The 22,162-nt window shown below is 50.2% G+C and overlaps 1 protein-coding gene across 1 annotated transcript in view; it reads left to right on the forward strand.

Moving 5' to 3' along the window:
• Positions 1–22,162, forward strand: part of ZFAND1 (zinc finger AN1-type containing 1) — a 217,400-nt gene that overhangs the window by 122,745 nt on the left and 72,493 nt on the right. The window contains exon 5 of the mRNA XM_085605359.1: positions 13,315–13,406. Within this exon, the coding sequence (XP_085461485.1) occupies positions 13,315–13,406 (92 nt within the window). The remainder of the gene's footprint in view (positions 1–13,314; positions 13,407–22,162) is intronic.

Raw genomic sequence — 22,162 nt, forward strand, 5'->3', positions numbered from 1 at the left:
AGAATTCCAGAAGAATCCTTTTAGGAAGCACGTTGGTCATTTTGATATGAGGCAAATGCAAGGTCAGCCCTGTAAAAGTGAAGGTGTATTACTGCACTTGATAAGCACACATGGACCGTCTATCGTCTTCCAGCCTACTGGGGACGCCTTGCTGCTTTTGTGGGGACGCCTTGCTGCTTTTGTTTCTGCCCGTTTGGAATCGCCTGTTGCCAGCCTACTTCTTGCGGAACCCGCTCCGCGGGTCCCGCTGCGTGAGGAGTGTTGACCGCAGCGCCTTGAAGGGGACACCGAGGGAAGTACTTGCACGGGGCTGCGAGCGAGTGCGTGAGCTCCTTGGGACTGCATTTCCCAGGAGCACCCGCCAGCCCTGATCAGCTACACCTGGGCCGCTCTCCCCGACCCCTCCTACCCCTTCCACCTATTGTGTTCAGACTCCTTATTAAGCCACAAGTACTCCCGCAGCGCGGGAGAGCGCGCGGGAGAAGCCCGGGACAAGGGCGGGACCGTCTGTGGCCGTCCGGGGCCGAAAGAGGCCGGGCTGGGCCACCCCCCTTACCAGTGACATACAGTATCACCTCCAGTAAGTGGCTTAGGAAAGTTGGATTTGTTTAGTGTTTAACATGGCAACGTCTACATCAACAAACTCTGTAAATAGCCATCAAATAACTCCTCTTGCAGAGTCTGGTCCACTGGCAATTGGCCCCCTAGATAAATTTTTCTTTAATCGTTCACTGGTAATAGACAAAGAGTTGACCTTGGCAGAGAAGCGCGCAGAGCGTAGGCTGTCAATCGAAATACTTAAGAATTCAACGGATACGTTTTCAAATCTAGCTTACCCCACCCTGGTAACTCCTCTGTCATCAGTGAACTTGCCAGTTGTAAACGACCATTTTGAGGTCCAGGCCCAAAAACCAAACAAGGATGTTGTGATAGAACTAAATAATCCTTGTGGCGGCAAAATCCTACCAGCACCGCTCACTGATTCTGGCGCCCAGGTTACATTGGCCCAACCCAAAATCGGGTCCAAACGGAAACGACCAGCATCTGTAAGAAAATGTAAAAGGGTGGTCAAACCCCCTCAAAAACTCAGGAAGTTACATAAACTCGTGAACACAGGAGAGGTAGCTACTAACGAAACTCAAAGCACAGAAAGTGTTACACCTACTAATCTTGTCTCCTTGAACAGCCAGGACGGAGATGACAATCCTTGTACCGACTCCACTGTACCATGTAAAGATAAGGAGCAATCACTTGTAACTGTTCTCCCTGAACTGGAAAAATTGTTTAGATCACTACTCACCCCCATTGAGGATAGAATTGCAAAGCTTGTAGATAGGCTAAACCATTTTGAACAGACTACCTTAGACAATTTTTATTCCACAAAATCATTGATTAAAGCGAATAGGGTGGAAGTAAGCACAAACTCTCAGGTCCTAAACAACCCTGTTATTCAGGATAAGGGAAGAAATCCCCGAAATAGCTCTCCTTTACCTCCCAAACTGAGCAAACCTACAGTTAAAGCCATTACAAAATCCTCAGACAGAACAGAGAGAGCAAACGTTGGCCCTGATTTACCTCAGTCGACCATAATACACCCTACACAGCCCACAATCCCCCCGACACAAAATCCACCAATCGCAACGAGTGCTGAGGCTACAGTGCATCACCAAGCGGGAATAGTACCAACAAACGCAAACGTAACTAATAGTACGCAGAAAGCTCAGAATATTCCGGTGGGAGGGAATAGGGCTAACACAGGTTTGTTGGCAGGTAAAACTTCAGTACCGTCCCAAATAAATAACAAACAACAGGCGCTGAAGCCTGTCCCCCAATATGTCCCCCAAGTTCCCAAATCTATCCCACCGCCCGTGGCAAAACAACCCTACAGAAAACCACCAATTAATCTCACCCCAGACTCCTTTCCCTATGTAGCAGTTCTTATAAACGTCCCACCATTACCCCCAGGACAGAGAGAAACTTTCCAGATGCTCAAAAATAAGATCATGCACTGGCTAAAGGAAAACCGTCCTCTGCCTGGTGACATCGACGGGCTAATCATAGGGGTAAGGAGAATAGATTGGATGGGATATACATCGAAAACCTTGGGTGGGGATTGCATAGTGGTCAATTTCCAAGACCCAAGGGTGGCGGGATGGATAACAAGGCAGGGATGGGGAACAAATAAGGGAGGTATCGGAATTGTAGACCTTACCTTTTTTTACCCCCGACCGACTAGTGTAACGACTAGTTTACTCAATGAACCCCTTATTCCCCCTACTGTATCATGGCCAGTCAATCCCTTACCACCTCCTCCTGTAGGTCATAATCATACCACTTACACATATTACAACCCTCATGTAGGATGGCAGGAGCCGGGATGGGGATATTGACAAACCAGTACTGACAGTTTAGGAGGGAACACTAACGAGCCAGAAGGGCAATGTGATGTTCATGGTAATACAACTGTTACAAACTTATTGGTCAATTACATCGAGACGGGGGGTTTGGTCGAAGAAGGTGGTTTTAGACTGGGAACCCTAAATACAAATGCCAAGATAACATACCCAGCCAATACGACAGTGGATCCGACAGATGACCAAGAAAGGCAGACTAATTCTACTGAAAGCCCTATGTTAGCCCAAGTATTTCCATTGACTAACACCCGAGATGGGCTAGATGCTAGCATTGGTACGCTTTTATCTTGGAATGTCGCTGGGCTGGCAAGTAAATTGGATTCCCAACCCTGGGTGGATTTTATAAGTGGGTATGACATCTGTTGCTTCCAAGAAACCTGGGCTTGTGATCCCCTTTTCTGTCTTGGTTATTTGAACTATTGTATACCAGCGTCAAAAGGGGGAAGAGGGCGGCCCAAGGGAGGCTTAACTGTTTGGGTTAGACAGGACCTGCAGGTCAACATCAAAATGTTGGACCTAGGAAATTGTGATTTGCAATTATTATTTTTTTTTTTTTGTTTTGAAAAGTTTTTATTGAACAATAATTCGATTACAAGCACGGGCCTACAACCACCAGGGCCGGCCGCTAAGTACAGAATGAAATATACATTTATCAAAACTGCAGTCGGTTCCCGGGGGTCGGCCCCGTAGTGAGTCCGGATAGTTCTAGAGGCACAGGAGACTTAGATCCAAAAAACACAGAAAACTAAAAGAAAAACAAAAGGCGAGGCATAAAGACAAACGGCGCAGGTCAGGCTTCCTCCGGGGAACTCCAGGTCAGACCATTAAGCAGCACACGAAAGGAAGGAGTACCGGGAGGCTGGGGACGGGGGAGGGGGCCAAGGGAACTGAACGTCCATATGTAGTCATTCCGAAAGGTGCCAGGAACCGTCAAGGGTCAGGGGGACATGGCGATATCGGTGTCCACCAGGGGGGGCGTACAGATACCCCCGCGATATGCATTCCATTGCCCCCAGATTCTGCCCCATGTCCCCGGCCTACCACGGGCAACATACACAGTCTTCTCCCTGAACATACACCAGTCCATATTCTCCTTCCATACTGACACGGTGGGCGGCCGCTGGGCACCCCAAAGCTGCGCTATATCTCTCTTGGCAATCATGTTCCCCAGGGCCGCCCACCGAGTCTGAGCCGCGCTATAATCATTGGGCTCCCACACATTCAGGACACAGCGACGCACCTCCGGCAGCAGCACAACCCCAGTGACCTGTCCCATAACCGTATGTACCCGGCGCCAGTAGTCCGCCACCTCGCAGCACTCCCACAGGATATGGAGAAAGGTGGCACTGAGCCCACAACCCCGCTTACAGAGCCCATCGTCGGAATATCCCATCGAGACCAAGCGAGGACCTGTCACATACACCCGGTGAAGAATCTTAAGCTGTACCAACCGGAGACGGGCTGGAATGGCGACCTCTTTGGGGGACGACAGTGCAGACTGCCAGTCCTCGTCGTCCAATTCCACCCCATCCCCCGTCCAAGCCTCCCGAAGGCGCACCAAGAGGTCAGCCCGATGATTAATCAGTTTCTTATAAATTAAAGAAATAGTGCTGTCCGGGACATGTCCGTCAAGTATGCGGTCCTCGAGGGGCGAGGAAACCGGGATCGTGGTCCCCTCTCCAAAGACCGAGAGCAGGGCGTGTCGAACCTGGGCATAGCGGAAGAACTCCCTGTCCGTAAGCTCATATTCGGCCTGAAGAGCCGCGAAAGTCTTAACCGCGCCCTTATGCCACAGGTCTCCCACTTTGCTGATACCAATCGTGTCCCACTGGTCAAACCCCTTCGTAGTCCAGAGGCTCCCCAGGCGATCGGAGGCAAACAAAGGAGTAGCACATGTCAGTCGCTCACCCCAGCCCGTGGCCGCAGTGGCGGCCCTCCAGGTCCGCACAGCAATCTTAGTAGGACCCGTAAGGGTCCGGCCAGCCGAGCGGGAGTACAGCGCCCTGTTATAGTCCCCGCCGGGAAGCAGGAACTTGTCCATCTCATACGCCGGGTTCAGGCCAGGCGCATACGTGGCATGGTTGATGGCCGAAAGCTGCGCGGCCCAATAATACCTGCGAATGTCGGGAAGCGCGATGCCCCCGTCATACCAGGGGAGAGTAAGCTTAGCAAGAGCAATACGCGCCCGCCCGTCCCACACCAGTCTCCTCTGCAGGCTCTCTACCTCCCGAAAGTAGGCCACTGGGATGACGTCGAAGGAATTCTGGAGTGCATAGAGGAACCTGGGAAGGGACATCATTTTGAACAGCGCGGCCCGACCCAGCGGGGACAGGGGCAGCCTGCACCACCGGGCCGTATCCTCTCGCAATCGCCGAAGCGGACGCAGGAGATTCAGCTCATAGCGAGCCACCGGGTCCAGCGAAACGTGTATCCCCAGATACTTAAAGCCGCTCAGTGATACCTGGATCGGAAGCCGAGGCGGTAGGAGTGGAGGACCACCGGAGATCGGATAGACGCAGGATTTAGACCAATTGATCGTGAGACCGGAATTATTCCCAAAGGAAGTCAGAACGTCAAAGAGGACGTTGAGCGACTGCCGCGGTGAGGTGAGATATAGGAGAATATCGTCCGCATACAGCGAAACCCGATCTTCAAAGCCCGGGGCCCACCGGATCCCTCGAAGCGAGGGCTCCCAGCGGAGCCAAGCCGCGAGTGGCTCCAGGGCGAGCGCGAAGAGCAAAGGGGACAACGGGCATCCCTGCCTCGTGCCCCTGCCGAGGGCAAAGGGCCGAGAGACCCGCCCGTTCACCACCACCTGAGCCATGGGTCCCGTGTACAGAAGCTTCACCCAGCCAATAAATCCTTCCCCAAAGCCAAATTTAGCCAAGACAGCCCAGAGGAATGGCCACTCGATGGTGTCAAAAGCCATCGTGGCATCCAAAGAAACCAGCACGGCCGGTTCGGAGAGGAGCTCCGCCCTGGCGAGGGCGCCATGAAGACGCCGCAAGTTAAGAGCGGTGTTACGATGCGGGATGAATCCGCATTGGTCCGGATGAATCAGATCGCACACGACGCTCAACAGACGATTGGCAAGAACTTTCGCCAGGATCTTAGGCTCCGCATTTAGCAGTGAAATAGGCCGGTAAGAAGTACAGCGATCTCGCGGCTTGTCCTCCTTGGGGATAACGACTATCGTGGCCAAACGCTGATCGGCCGGGAGGGAACCCGCCGCCAGAGACTCACGGAACATGCGACTGAGGAAGGGCGCAAGCTTGTCAGGGCGCAATTTATATAGCTCAATGGGCAGACCGTTGGGACCCATAGCCTTGCCCGAGCGAAGGGAGCGGATCGCGGTCGCTATTTCATCCACCGACAAGGGGGCGTCCAGCCGCTCACGGTCCTCAACAGACAGGCAGGGCAAGGCGATATCCCTCAGTAGAAGGCGAGAGTCGTCCTCATCCCTGTCAGTCACTGGGGAGTACACAGCCCGGAGGTGGTCGGCAAAACATTCCACAATCTCGTCAGGCTCCGTCACACACACACCATCCGCAGCACGCAACTCCGGGACCACACGATTCACTCTCTCCTTCCTGTCCAGCCACGCGATCAACTTTCCCGCCTTGTCCCCGGCATCGTACAGTCGACCCTGCTGCTCCCTATACATAGTTTTGGCCGCGTCAGTGACCAGGGACCTATATTCAAACTGTTTCAGGCTGAGGGCATGGAGCCCGTCCGGAGTAACATTCGCCTCCAAGGCCGACTCCAGCTCCAAGATGTCAGTCTCCAGCCTCACCACTGCCTCACTCTTGACCCTCTTAGCCACCACTATCTGGGAAAGGGCGTGTCCGCGGATCACGGTTTTAAAGGCTTCCCACAGGGACATTGCAGAAGACACCGACCCCTCGTTATCCAGGAAGTATTGGTCCATAGCCTTAACCAGGCTGTCACGAGTCGTAGGGTCTCGCAGGTACCATGGGTTAATGGGAGCGATCCGCCCTGCAGACCGCGGCCCGGTGTCAAAAACAAGCCACAGCGGAGAATGGTCGGAGATACCCCGCGCCAGGTGCCTGACCTCTCGAATCCGACCAGTCTGCGCCGCGGGCATAAGGAAGTAGTCTAACCTAGAGAGACTCCCATGGGCCCCCGAGTGAAAGGTGAATTGGCATTGGGTCGGATGCATTAATCTCCAACTATCCACCAGGCCGAAGGTCTCCAGCATCCCACCCAGCCATGCCTGGGCAGCGGGGAGGGTCCTTGGTGGGTGACGATCCAATTCACCCGAAACCACAGAATTAAAGTCCCCGCCCATGAGCAGGAGGCTGTCCGGAAGGTCAAGCAGCATTCGACCCAAGTCAGTGAAGGTGGAGTTCTGGAGGCCCGGGGGGACGTAAACTGAAACCAGGGCAAGGGGCTGCCCCTCCCACCTCCCAATCAAACACACATAGCGCCCTCTGTCATCCGAGACTATCTTAGTGATCTCCACCGGAAGTGAGGTTCGCAGCAGAATGCCCACCCCCCTGGAACCAGTTGTGAAACCAGAATGGGCCACGAGGCGGTATCCCCCCCTGTTCATTGCATGACAAACATTGCCAACCAGATGCGTCTCCTGGAGAAACACCACATCAGGAGTCAAACGACGCAAATATTGCAGTACTACACCCCGCTTGATACGGTCCCCCAACCCATTAACGTTCCATGACATAAGCCTCAACCCATCCCCCCCCATCCCCCCCAATAGATCAAGGGTCCCCCAGCCTGCAGCACAGTTCCCAAATGTGGACAAAAATCAGTACCTCGCCCTGTAAACAAAAAACACACAGCAAAACAAACCCTCCTCCCCCCCATCCCCACCCCAGGACCAACTCCCCCCACCCTGCACCCCTGCGGGCCAAAAAACCCCCCCAACTTGCAGTGTGCCTGTCGCCCCACTAACCCCATTCTACGAAAAGAACCCAGAGGAGGTAAGGGACCCGTCCCCGCCCGCCCCCCTCACTGGTCCTGGTAAAACACAATATGCAAATGAAATAAGACCCGACTGTACAGTGCAAAAAGGCAAAATCAAGGACCAAAAGTCATTCTAAAGGGGACCCATCACCTGCGGTGCCCGCAGAGGGTCCGGGACGGCCACCTCCGTCCGGCAGAGAGTCCAGCCAGTCACTTACAGCCACAGGAGAGTCAAAAAAGGCTGTCCGATCCCCATGTTCCACTCGGAGTTTTGCAGGGTAGAGCATCGAATACTTTAGGCCCAGCTCACGGAGACGACGCTTCACCCCTTGGAATCCCATCCGTTGTTTCTGGACCAGTTGCGTGAAGTCCGGGTAAAAATTGATGGTCGAGTTCTCATGACGAACCGGGCCGTGGGTCCGTGAGGCCTGCAGAATAGCGTCGCGGTCCCTGTAGTAGAACAGTTTGGCCACGATAGGCCTCGGGGGGGCCCCCGGCCGTGGCCGACCGCCCGGAACTCGATGGGCCCGCTCCACGGCAAAGAACTTACTTAGGCCAGCCGAGGACAACTGTTTCAGGATAAGTTCCTCGACCACGAGGTCAACCGGGCGGCCGTCAGAGGACTCCGGTACACCTATGACGCGGATGTTGTTGCGTCGGGCCCGTCCCTCGAAGTCCTCAAGCCGCCGGGCCATATGGTCGTTAACCACCCTGATGTCTCCAAGCGCGGCCCGCAGATCCGACACCTCCGCACCGAGGGTAGAGGTCCGTGCGTCGAGAGCCTGGACCTTCTCGTTAGTTTTGGAGAGGTCGGCCCGGATCAGGGTGACATCGATCGCGGCAGTGTCAATCTTACGGGCCAGGGCCTCATATTGCGTCGCGATGGTTTCCCTGATGCCATCAATGGCGCCCATAATGTCCTGCAAGGATAGTTCCGTAGTGGCGGTCGCGCCTCCTTCCGCAGTATCCGAGGGGAGGCCAGCAGCGCCAGAGGGCCCCCTGCCCTGGGTGTAGCGGTCCATGTTATTGCTCTGGACTGCCCCCCCGCGGAGGGAAGCCTTGGTCTTGCGGCCCTCGGGACCCCCTTTGCCCCCCATGTGAACACGGTCACCCGAGGGGACCTCCAATCAAGAGGTGTAAGGCACCAGCAAGAAGACCACAAAATGTCGGTATAGGGGGTCCGAGGCGATAGGCGCTCTAGTGGCAGATGAAAGAAAACCTCATGCAGAGGCCCAGGAAGCACCTCTCCACCCCGAGCGCACCTCCCTGCCGGTCTCCTGAAGTGCAAAACCGAAACCGAAAGTGGTGGATCGGCAGCTGGCACCGCGCTGAAGCCGCTGTTGTTCAATTGCAGCCCGGTCCCTCGGGTCACCTTCACCCCGGTCACCTCCGTCGGGTGGGTCCCAAAAGTTCCGACGACGACAACTCAGGATTCCCAGGTCCGATTTGAGTTTTGAAAAGAGATATACGCTCAGCTGGTCTTTATCTCCCAGATTCCATAAGCCACGTCAGGATATTCTCAGGATAAATTCCGAGGAGCAGAGAGGGTCCGGGGAGCCCTGTGCTCACGCGACCATCTTGGATGCGCGCTAGGCTCCTCCCCCCTGATTTGCAATTATTAAGAATCTCCGTAGCAAAGGGTCAATTAATAGATTTGTACAATGTCTACGTGAGAGGTAGCAACATAACCAATTTACCCACCATTGAGCTGTTGTCTACTGCCATTGAGACCAAGTCTCAGGAAAGTGTAACGATAATTGTAGGGGACCTCAACAGGACTTTTGAACCTCTGGACTGTACAAATGACCTCTTGGAGAGCGAAGAGGACAATCTCTGGGGAGTACCACCTCTATGCCTAAAACCTGTAAGGAGATGGACAAAAGAGATCTTATCACTGAATGGAATTTGTATGGAACATGGCTTAAGAGCACTGAACGGGAGGACACCTGGGGACAAGGAGGGCAGCTACACTTTTGACAATGGCATCAACAGGAGCCGAATCGATTACATTTTGTGCAGTCTCCAACTGTGGAAAGGGGTTGTTGACATGACAGTTAGGCCCCGGGTTGAAAGTGACCACAACCCCCTCTGTGTGACTCATAGGTGGTGGAATACTGGTGCGGGCAACCCTCTAGTGATATACGATGAAACCCCTGTTATGAGTAATGATGAACGCAGGTTAAAATGGCCCAAGGTACTGGCAAACGAGGCCACTATGACTTACATCAATAATGCTGTTGATTGTGCAATTTCCGCGATGGAAACAGCGGTTCCAGTGGTTCCAGGGGATAGTGGAATCACCGAAATCCACAATAAGTTATTCTCCCTCCTGAGACCATGCTTCTTCTTTAAAAAAACGAAATGTAAGAAATCTAAAGAAGTGGGAAGGTGGTTTGATAGTCATTGTAGATCAGCACGATTAGCCCTGGGACAAGCCATAAGGAATAGGGACCGCGCCGCTGTGACAAAGAATAGGGAACTGTACAAGATGGCCTTCTATCGTGCAAAAAAGAATTGGGATGAAGGCCACTGGGCCGAACTAAAAGAGGCCTCTGATAGTAAAGACTCCAGGGCATTCTGGAAAATCATCAAGTGGGGTAGCGGAGCCGGTCCTGCGAAGCCAGACAACAATGTAGCAGAGGAAGCTTGGGTTGATTACTTCAGACCTCAGTACGAGGAAGTTAACCATCCTGTGGCAGCTGATAGTATAACACCGGTTTATGCAACCGACGATTTGTTCTCCCTTAGAGAAGTGGAAATTGCCATTGGTTCTGCGAAATGTGGGAGGGCGCCAGGTCCAGATGGCATTCCACCTGATATTTTTAAACACGATATGACCAGATGGGCGAGATATACCCTCCTTGTAGCGAATGCCCTAGCCAAGGGGGAAGTGGTCCCAGACCTCTGGAAAGGCGCAACCATTATCCCCATCCACAAGAAGGGAGATCGTTCACTGCCTGCAAACTATAGGCCCATAAGCTTAATAGCCACCTTACAGAAAGTAGTTGGGAGAATGGTAACAAACCAGCTTATGGACTGGGTTGAAGACAACAACGCCCTTTCTCCATACCAAGCGGGATTCAGGCGAGCAACCAGTACCATCGATCAGGTCTTCCGCTTTACCATATTAAGGTGGAAGACCGTTGTACTGGGAAGGGGCTGCCTGTACGTCGCGTTCGTCGACCTGCGGACGGCGTTCGACCTAGTCCCCCGGTTTAAGTTATGGTTGGTTTTGCAAAAGTTGGGGATCCCTGCTGATCTGCTAACATTAATTATGCGACTGCACGAATCCAACTTCGCTAGAGTCCAGTGGGGTGGAAGTGGAGAGACAACAGAGGATTTCCCAGTGGAAAGGGGTGTTCGACAGGGCTGTTCCATGGCCCCTTTACTTTTCTCGTTATTTATTAACGGAATCGTTGAGAGGATGCTGAAGGCTAGTGTTGATGCCCCATCGTTAGCGGACACCAGGGTTCCGATCCTGATGTTCGCTGACGACACTCTTATCTTGTCTAAGACCCCCATGGGGCTGCAACGTGCATTAAACATTTTTGATGCTTTTTGCACTGAGCATGGGCTAGAGGTAAATGTGGGAAAAACAAAACTAATGGCTTTTTCCCCCGGACGCAGGAACTACCCCAAGGTAACCTTAAACAGCAGTAGGTTAGACATTGTCAAAGAATTTACGTACCTGGGTGTACAGATCGCAGAGGGCATTGGCTGGACGCATCATGTAGATAAAGTGGTCTTAAAGCACCAGCAGCTTTCTGGTGCTTTAAGGGGGGAACACCGCAAATCCAAAACAAAACCCATAAAACCCGCATTAATAGTGTATGACGCGAAGGTTTTGGGTGCCACATTATATGGCGCGGAGCTATGGGCCTGGGATGGTTTAGCGGCTCTTCAGACTTCAGAGAACAAGTTTATGCGAGGGATTACAAGACTCCCACAGAGTACCCCCTTAACCCCACTGTTTTTGGAGTTAGGTAGACGCACCATTGTAGATAGAGCCCGATTGCGCCCAGTCCTTTAATGGAGACGTCTCTGGACGACTCCAGAAATAAGACAATATGCGGAGGGTTTTCAATGGATTATCAAGGAAGATACCTTCCATAAGATAAAATGGCTAAAACATCTGAAGTCCATGTTAGTAAACTTAGGGTTTTCAAATCTTTGGAATAACCCTGAGGGAGAGATCTTCCCTAGCAAAGAAGCCCTTAAAGAACAATACTGGGATTGGGTTGGCGGTAAGATGCTGAATGACACCAGGGCCGACTCTATGACTGGTCGCTTCCTGGAGATAAAATTTTTTCCTGCCCTGGAAAATTACTGGGACAACATCACGGTACCAATGGACAGGAAACTTGTATTTCAGCTAAGATCAGGATCTATCCCCCTCAAGAAACTGACATCTGGCTGGCACAGACCTACCAATAACTTATGTCCAGCATGCGAAAATGCCGAGGAGAGCATAGGCCATTTTCTTTTCGTATGCCACGCTTATGTGAATCCGAGGAGAAAATGGCTCTCGCCGGTATGCAAAAACTTGGGGACACGAGACAGCACAGTGGCTCTAAGAATCCTACGTACAACAACTCAGGATTCGATAGTCATAGGGGTAGCTAAATACCTGGGTTGGGCATGGGCAATTAGAAGACGGTCCCTGGGGGGAAGCAGGTAACAAGGTATTCCTCTCAACAATGATTAATGTAATACTATTTGTAAATATGGTTTTTATATGCAAATGTTGTATGAGCTGTACTCTATGTTTAATGAATTTTTAATCCGTAATAATGTATTATTGTATAACTGTGTTGATTTTATGTGCTTTTATGAGAATTGTCTCGAATAAAGCTTAAAAAAAAAAAAAAAAAAAAAAAAGAATGCAGCCTTCTGCCATGCATGCATTACCGGTACAAGAGCACACTTCCTTTTCATTAGGACAGCAAATGTACGCGTCGCTAATGGTTATAATGGTTAGACAAGCACTCCTTTTCCACCGTGGCCTTTTAAAATCAGCATACTTTGTGTTTTCAAAGGAAGGTTATTGCCCCCTCCCCTCCAGAATGGTAGAAAAAGACAACTATACCTGAATCCTGGTGCTGTGACACTTATGCATCAATGATAGCTAGGCACCTGACAATACTTCAGTATCAGACATCCTTCTCTTCCTCGTCTGAGTTGGAACAATATCCTACCCATTACAGTGAAGTATCATTGGATACCTGGAGCCAGATGAAAACATCAATAATAATGTAATGAACCCACTAGAAGAAACGAAAGAAAGGAAGGTAGGACTTTCAATATACAGCTAAATATGAAATGAACTCTGTTCTATCTACTGTTGGTACATTCCTGGCCACCCTCCTTTCCCTAACCCTTTGGAATGTGCTATTAGAACTGTCACCCGAAGGTTCTACAGCTCACTCCAGCCGGCTGGAAACCGTTGTGGTGTTAAGACATGAACAAACGAAGTTTTCTTCAACATTATAACAAACTGTTGAACGATGTGAATGTTTTTTTAATGAAAAGATGGGATATGGAAACATGCAGTGCTTAATTTGTAAAAAGTGAAGTGGCAGGACCCAAAGTATTTCTTATGTGGCAACTGCAGTTGGTGTAACCCACATGCCACTTGAAACTTCAGGGATTAAGTCCGAGTTTTATAGTTTTTTGAAGATAATTTAAACAATTAAATGCTCCACTGATGAATTTTGTTTATAAATTACACACACAGCACCAGCATTGGAGGATTCTCATTAGTAGGTGCCGGTATTTAGAAATAAGTGCTGGTGGTGAGCATCTGAAAACACTGGCACAAATTAAGCACTGGAAACATGGTGTATAGTTTCCAGATTTGCGCATACTTTTGCAGGCTCTCTAACGTTTCGTGGCTGGGCAAAAGCAGTGACCCATGTTGTTTAATCCAGCTAACCAGTGCATATTTCTTCTTTTAAAGACATCGTCATCAGTCAGACCATGAATGTGAGAAGCTGGACGCGCCTCAGCCTCGTATGGCTGCCACACAACAACTGGTCAAAGACATAATAGGCAAGTATATGCTCTGCGGTTTGAGGGAATGTGTTCTTTGGGAAGGCCTGGCCGTGGCTCGTTAGGTATACAAGCCACATGCCCATGGCTGTTCCTGACCACTTGGATTTCAAAGCAAGGATTGTCTTAGCTATGCTGATTACATTTCAGCAACTTTCAGGGCATGATCTTGCATTAGATCCTGCTCGGTGCCGTGTTTTCGAGGTCAAAGTAACAACACTTTTATGGTTCGCTCTTGAGTGTGGTTTTCTGAAGGATTTGCTTATTACCTCCGCATAAATCTTCCTTGCCACCAGAGTCTTGTAGTGAGCGTTAGCTCCACACCAGAACCCTCCAAAGCAAATTAGCATCCCATGCTTTCCATCCCTCCTCAACATGGCCGACCACCCGTCACCATAAGGGGCGGGTCGGCCCATCCCACTTCCTGTTTCTTTTGTTCTGCGCTGCAGACTCTTCCAGAGCACGGTTCAGGTAAGTGGGGTCGAGGTCCTGCTCTAGCAGGTCCCATGGCCCTGGGGAGGAGGCCCTGCGCAAGCTGGCTCATTTTCTGGGTTCTCCTCCCCTCCCCCCAAGCCTCATGGCTACCAACTGGTGTCAGGGGTGTCTCCCCTTACGCGGTTTGCTTCTGTGGCTAACCTGCACTAGCAGGCATAGGTGGTTTGGGGCTCTGCTGTTTTTTCCCGCCCTGCTGTATCGGGCTGTGGCGGTTTTGGGCTCTGCTGTTTTGTTATGCCCTGTACTAGCAGTCTCTGGTGGCATGGAAATCTGCCGTATTGTGCGGCTCTGCACTTGCGGGCTCACCTCGGTTTGCCCGCCTCTCTGCTCCGGCGGTGGTTGCAAGCATGCAGCAATGTTTGCTTACCCATGTCTGTTCCCGGTCTGTTTGTCTTCTGCATTTCTGCCTCTCCGCCGTCTCTCTGTAGGGTCGTGGGGTGCGAGACGCTCTCCTACGCATCTCCCGATGGTGCGGTTGGCGACCGGACGTTCTTACGACCTACAGTCTTCCTTCCTGTCCTGCTTTTGGGGGAGGCGCCTCATGTGGCTCATTGACCCAATGTACTACAGCCCTTTTACAATCCTGTCGTTGTGCTTTTTGCACTCCGGCTGTTTTGTGGGGGTTATGCATTTTACGGTATCGAGAGGGTCATCTCATAGTGCACTTTTTCAGGGGTTCACTGTATGGCCTACCTAATGGTTATTTATTGGGCAGATAGCGATTGAGACCCCTTGAGATTGGTGGGGAATGCATGCATGGATGGCATGCCACTGCCTTTACATTATCTTTCCCAAGCTGGAAAGTACAAGGGTTCAGTGTTTCTCTTCGACGCGCGTGTTTCACATGGGTAGGCAGCATGGCGGAGCAGGGGGCGGGTGGTGGTCCTGCGGCCTTCTGTCTGCTTCTCTCCATGTGTTACTATGGATTCCCGTTTGGCTTTCTTTTTGTGATGCGGTTGTCACCCTCTGTGGGGTACTGGTATCTTTTATTTGCTTGGTATGTGCAGTCGTGGGCACATATTTTTGATTCTTCTCGTTTTGCATAGCGAGTTGGTGGTGTCTTCCCGTTCCCTCCACCTTATGACTTACTCATATTCCTATTGATTCACTTAATCTACTTTTGTGTTTTGGTAAGGCCCTTTCAGACTCGCAGTTGGAGTCTGGTGATTGCCTAAGACCTTTTGTGGTCTCAATCAGTGCTTTTGCTATGCAGTTGGTCAGGTGCTGAGTACCTGCACTTCTTTATTGTTAGGAGGGAGATTACCTTCACTGTTTGTCTCTGCTGCAGTGCAATATTTTTCCATTTGTAGCATTGGTCGCGTACCATTTGATTTTGTGAATCACAGGGCTGTGACTATGAATTTGTTTGGTATATTTGTCCCTGCTTTGCTTGTTCCCTTTCCCTGACTTTGGTTCCTCCTTGGAGGATATGGTGTGCATGTCTGCTGAGGGCTGGAAGCTGTTGGCTCTGGTCCGTCCTTTGCTGGGCCGATTCTTTAGTCCCATGTGGGCTTTTGCTTCTACTTCTAGAGGGGCTTGCTCTTTCATGGACGGGTCACAGCCATGGCACCCTGTTCTCCACCAACTCCCGTTTTCGGCAGGCTGCTTCTGCCCTCGCATCAGAGTCCTGCTTATCCTCGGGTTCCGGCTGTCCGGGCTTCAATAGGGGGGTGTCTGTTGCCGCTCATCACGACCTGGATGGCCTCAGTCTCGGATCCGTGGGCTCTGCCTACAGCCATACCACCCTGAAGGCACCTGTTCTCAGATGTTAAGCATGATTGTGCCCGATTAGTACCTGGATGGGAGACTGCCTAGGAAGTCCAGGTGCTGTAGGCTAGGCGGATTTTGCGAGGAGGTTCCTGGTTGTTTTCGTCTCTCTCCCTCTAGAGGCTTTCCTTCACACGCCCCTGTCTTCTGCCGTGCCTACTTGGAAGGCTCTGTTGGCAGGCATCCTCGATCTTCTTGTGCGGGTCCATTCGTCAGGTTCCGATTTGTCTGTAGGATCCTGGAATTTACTCTGTCCTGTTTCTGGTGAGTAGGGTTTTTGGGGACTTCCATCCAGTGTTGCTTTACAGAGGGTGTGTTTGTTTCTCTCTTGCAGGATATTCTTCGCTTCCTGGTTTAGGGGGTTGTGTTGGCTTCCTTGGATTTGCTGGTTGCCTGCCTCCATGTGCCTGTCCCCCTTCGTCTTGTTGTTACCTCCATTCTTGTGTGTGGGGCACGCTCTTCCGATTCCAGGTACTCTACTTTGGTTTGTCTTCTACCCCGCGGGTCTTCACAGTGGGTTTGGCCCCCTTGGTCGGGATCCTCCACGGGGAAGGGATTTGGGTATTCACGTCCCTTGTTCACGGACTGTTCTCTGCCTCGTCTTTCTCTATGAGGGCTCTTCCCAAATGAAAGGTCTACGTGGTCCTGGGCCATCATGAGTTCCAGTTCTTCCACATGTAGTCCCATCTGGATTCTAACCCAGGAATTGGTGTTCATCAGGGGTCCTCTGGACATGGTCAAGGGGATAGTGTTCTTTCCTGCAGGGCGGAGGGCGCCCTTGAGGGGGCACCTGGGTTGTCACCTGGCCACGGATTACGACCCTGTCTGTCAGGGGTTGTGGTTGCAGGGGATGATGTCTGTGGCTGTCAGTGTGCTTTCCTGGGCTCGTCTTCGTCTGTTCCCGTTGGTGAACCTTCTCCTGCCCCTGTGGTCTCCTTGTTCTGCAGATTCCATTCTGTCGGTGTTTGTGTATCCACAGGTTCGGTCCGATCTGAGTTGGTGGTATCCAATCTCTCCTGAAATCTTCCTTTTCTGGTGTCCCCTTCCTGGGTGGTTACGACCATTGCCAGCCTGAGTGCTGGGGGGGGGACATTGGATTTCCGGTCTGTGCAGGGTCTGTAGGACCGCCTGCAGGCAGGTTGCTGGTCCAGGGATATGTAGTCTGTTCCTTTCCCTTGTCTGGACTTTGCCCCAGCCCTCCGGGGCATCCTGTTTCTGTCCAGGCAGTCACTCAGGTGGTGATGGGCTGCCTCATTCCCCTGGAGCGTTGCTCCCTTTGGCTCCTTGTACAAGTGGTTCTGTCCTGGGCAGAGGTGATGGTGTTGTCTCTCTCGCCTGCTTTTCTCCCTGCATGGTGGTTCCCTTAAGCGGGGTTTTTCCTTCCATGGCTTCCATCTCCCAGAGGGCGACGGTGTCCCTTCTGTGGCAGGCTCGGTGGCTCTTTTTGCTTTCGAGTTCACTGCTCACTTGCCTTGCTTCTGCGCTCTCCTCCCGTGCTTGGGGGCGTAGCGGCTGGATGCGCTATCGTTCCGTTGGCTGGGCTACCTGCTTAACGCTTTTCCTCTGTGTCCTGTGTTTGCGTGAGGTCTGTGCATGTTTGGCATGGACAGGGCGTTTGTTCTGTTGGTGGTGCTCAGCTGGGTTCACCGTCCTTGGTTTACTTTGCTGTGGGAATTGGCAGTCCTGGAGTGCTGGGCATTTTCGGTTCTTCCTTGCCCTTTGCGGAGCCCTCCGCTTCCTGTGAGGGTTCTGCTTCATCTTCATCTTCGGGCATGGCTCTGGTATTGTTGAGCCTGCTGTCTCGGCGTTGCTCCCCAGGGATGATGGTATTGCTTTGGGCTCTTGTCTCCCAGCTCCTCTTCTGTCTTGTTCTCGCCGTTGGGGGTCTTTTTCTCAATTGTGTGTTTCTGTGGGGTTGGCCTCTGTTTCTGTGGCCCGAGAGGGGTGTTCACTTTCCTTTCTGATGGCTTTGCCTTGGGCCTGGCCCTTTCTACTCTTCGGGCTCAGTAGGACTCATTGCAGGCGGTCCGCTGTCCTCTGTTGGACGGTTTAGATCCTTTGGTGGCCGGGTTGCTTCAGTGTTGTTTCCTGCAGCGTCCTAGGGCAGTTTGCCTTTCGCCATTCTGGGATCTTCCGTTGGGGTTATGGTCCTTTCCGGAGGGTCCGTGGCCTTCTGGTACCACACCATGAAGGTGGTATTTATGTAGATGGGTGTGGTGCTTTGTTTCACCATGGCGCCCATTTTCATTTTTAAAGGAGGCTTCACCACTAGAGAAACCAGGGGTTATACCTATCCCAGAACCATCCCACTGTTTTATTCATGTGGCTAACAGGCATCCCTTCTTCTACTGTTTTCTTCTCACAGTCCGCAGGTTTCGGAGAAGAGCTTTGGACACCAGCGCTTATGCTGAACGGCAGGTCGGTGCGCGTAAAGCGTTTTTGCTGTTTGTGGGCATAATTTATAGCCTGGTGAATGTTCAAATGTTTTAGAAAGACTTGCACCATGCTTTGTTTCACCACGGAGCCTGTTTTCATTGTAGAAGAGGCTTCCCCACTAGAGAAACCAGAGCACAAGGGGTCAAATCCGTCCCAGAACCATCCCTCTGTTTTGTTTTTTAAAAAAAAGTTTTTTGTTCTATATTTAATCAAAAATATACATTGGAAATGTTACAAAAGAAGAAAAAACATGATCAAAATAAACATACAGGCTAACATACACATATATCCCAATTGGCGAGCTGTGGGTGGGACACAATAATACAAAATAATGCTCTTGACATTACTGATACATGCACGACCCAGTTTGCAACATGTCTTTCACCGAGGGGGATTTAATCAATCGGATGTGACTGTAGGTAGAGAGTTAATGGTTGCCAATAGTCTCTTGTTTTCGATCCTGATGGAAGCTCTTCTTCATAAGTTTTCAAAGTGTCCTTACAGTATATCTTATCTTGCATCCATTGTTTACATGTGGGGTATTTCTTGCCATTCCAGTACATAGTCAGCCTTCGTTTAGCCAATAATAAGGCAATCACACAAAGTTTACGGTTAGTGGACCTCAAAATGGACACCAGACCTAGTAGGCATATACGGATCGTGCAGTCAATTTTGATTCCCAGTATAGCACTTAACGTAGCTGTTACGGATTCCCAATAATTTACCAACATGTGGACACTGCCATGCTAGGTGTATAAAATCTGCTTCGTCGGCACCGCCTCATTTGCAACATGCCTCTGTGCGGGGACCGCATTTTTTTAATTTAGCCGGTGTAGATACGTTTGATGTAAGTATTTATAATGAATGATTCTTAAATTACCGTTTGGGGTAAGTAGTTCAGTCAGAGCGCAGCATGTGGACCATTCCTCGTCAAGGATAGGCGAGTCCAAGACTACCGACCACCTGTTCCGTGCTTTGCATGTGTTGTCTGCTATGTCCGTTTGTAATAGCACATATAGCTTGGTTACTAAGTGTATATTGTGCGGATTAGTGATGCTCATTTGTAATGCTTGAAGAATAGGTGGTTCCGCTGGAAACGTGGGATATAAATCTTTGATTGCTCCCCGCAACCTGTGGTAGGTGAATCTAAAAAGGAGTGTTTGGTTGCTAATATAGTGAAGGTCTTCAAGTTCAATAAATATACCATTGTGGTATAAGTCACCCAGCTTGTCTATTCCAACCTGCTGTAGTAGTGTCATGCCCACCTTTTCCTTAGTTACCGATATATCTGGATGGTGTGGCAACAGTAAAGCTGGTGCGTATAGCGGGAGCTTGTGTGCCAACTTCCCCACCTTCCGCCATGCTAGATTTGTTGTGTGGATGGTATTTATTTCTTGTTTCGATAAGTGTGTTTGAGGGTGCGGCAAAATATATTGAAGCAGTATTGGGTGGGTGTCCCCATCCTCAACCGTCGTGTGTGGGAGATATCTGACGGGATGGTACCAAAAATGCGCGTATTGCGCCTGAGCACAAAGCTAGTAAAGCAGAAAGTCATGGACCTTAAAACCGCCTGCAGAGTATGGAAGTATCAGCGCGTGCAGTTCAATGTGGGCCTGCTTTCCAGCCCAGATGAGGCGAGTCACACTGGATGTCAGTCTTTGGAATACTGCGTTCGGTGGAGTTATTGGAATAGTATTTAACAAGTATAGAAATTGTGGCAGTATGACCATTTTTACGACAGCTATTCTGTCTGCCAGGGATAGTGGGAGGTGTATCCATCTGTCTGCTTTGTCCTCCAGTCTAACTATGGCAGTGCCGTAACTAGTGCGAATGACCACTGTTGGGTCTCTGTGATACCAGATGCCAAGATAAAGAACAGGGTCTGACTGCCACTCCAGTGGAAAGTCTACTTGGTGCGGCATTGTAATTTCCGTCAGGGGATGATGGTGGATTTACTCCAGTTTATTTGGAGCCCGGATTGCCTGCCAAATTTAACATATTCCCGTAGTAAGGGAGATAAATTATCTTGTGGGTCAAGTACATAAAGCAACATATCATCAGCATATAGGGAGATATTTATGGGTCGCTGCAAGAAGCGCAATGCTGTATGTTGGTGATGCTGCCTAATTTTGCAAGCCAACGGTTCCAGCGCGATGGCAAATAGGAGGGGTGACAGTGGGCACCCCTGCCTCGTACCCGGCATAATTGGTATCGCGTCGGAAACATACTGGTTTATTTAAATACAGGCAACAGGTTTTGCGTATAGGATGCTAATCCATTGCAACAGTATTGGGGGTAGACCCATTTTTTGTAGTACTGTGAATAAGTATGTCCATTCTACCGAGTCAAATACCTTGGCGGCATCTAACAGGACTGACACCGCTTTCAGTTCCGTGTTAAGTTGATGGGAAATTGCGGAGAGGGTGCGAATATTGTGTGCCCTGGAGCGAGTGGGTATAAATCTCGACTGATCTGGGAGTATAATGTTTGTCATGAGTGGTTGCAGCCGCGTAGTTATAAGTTTGGGCAATATCTTTGTATCTGTAGTTATTAAAGATAGTGGATGATAAGATTCACAGTTTTCAGGGTCCTTATCAGGCTTCAGGAGGGCTATAATCATTGCCTCTCGAAGTGTGGGTGGACGGATTTGTTTTTCGTGTGCATCACCATACATTTCAACAAGGGGTGGTGCCAAAAGATCAATCTATGCCTTATAAAATTCGCACATGAATCCGTCTGGACCAGGTGCTTTTCCATTAGGCAGAGTTTTTATTATGTCTGTGACCTTTTCAACAGTAATTGGTCACGCCAGGTATTCATGTTGATTGTCTGAAAACCAAGCTATGGCAATGTCTTCAAGATATGTTAAAATCTCGGGTTACTGGGCTGTGTCGCGTGTGGCATAGAGGTCACCATATGTGGACATGAAGGCTCGCAAGATACCCTGAATATCATATGTTAGGTTACCCTGTTGATCTTTAACTTTCGTAACCGCTTGTGGTGTGCGTTCATGACATATTTTATATGCTAGCACGCGCCCTGATCTGCCACCCTCTCCGTATGTTCTTGCTATTGGCCTTTTTGTCACATAGTTAAGTTTGCTAGCTGCAATGTTCTGGTATTCAGATAGGGTTTCATATATATCGCCCAATAAAGCAGTGTTGTGGGTATGTTCATATTCCCGCTCTAATTGCCGAAGTTTATTTTCGCATTTAGTGATTTGGGTACGAATGTCTTTTAGAATGCCCGCAGTGGTATTAATACATGCATATAGTGGCTTTGAATGCTTCCCACACTAAACTAGCGTCATCTACAGAATCTTGGTTGAATTGGAAATATTCCTCAATTGCGTGCTGAATGGCCACTCTATAAGATTCATCCAATAGCGCTTTGGCATTAAACTGCCAGATATATGGTGGTGGAGTATAATTAGGCAGGTCAATGGAAAGCAATACTGGGTTATGATCCGATAATGTCTTTGGCAAGTGTCGTATGTCACCTATCCAATTGCTTGCTGCTGTGGTTGTGAGCCAATAGTCTATCCGCGACTAGCTGTTATGTATTGTGGCTCTATGTGTGGCTTGCATGGCAAAAGGATTTCTTAGTCTCCACGTATCTACTAAATTTAGTTCCATCATTCCTTCACGTAGCATTCTCACTGCTCGAGTGTGCGGTTCTTTAGTGGTACCAGACCTATCAAGGTCATCATTCAATGTCAAATATACAGCAAAATAGACAGTTGGGGAAAGCAACAGCTGCACTACCCTCCTATACACAGGTTGTAAGTGGTTTGTTAGATTCAGGTTGCCCACCTCTTTGGTCCACTGCCTTAGGACCATAAACATTTAACACAAAAAAATCCAATACAGAGAGGCAACACTCCAAATTATAAGAATTATATGTAACGTCTTAGAGTGCAAGTTTTTTTTCAATATAACGTGAATTCTTATATGTTCAGTGAAGGATGCACCTAAGGCATGTGCGCTTTGACTTCTCACGGCAGCACGCAGTGTTCCGAGTGTGGTCCACACTCGGAACACTGCGTACTGCCGTGAGAA

Source organism: Triturus cristatus, chromosome 5_1, assembly GCF_964204655.1.
Source record: "Triturus cristatus chromosome 5_1, aTriCri1.1, whole genome shotgun sequence".
NCBI classification, from domain to species: domain Eukaryota; kingdom Metazoa; phylum Chordata; class Amphibia; order Caudata; family Salamandridae; genus Triturus; species Triturus cristatus.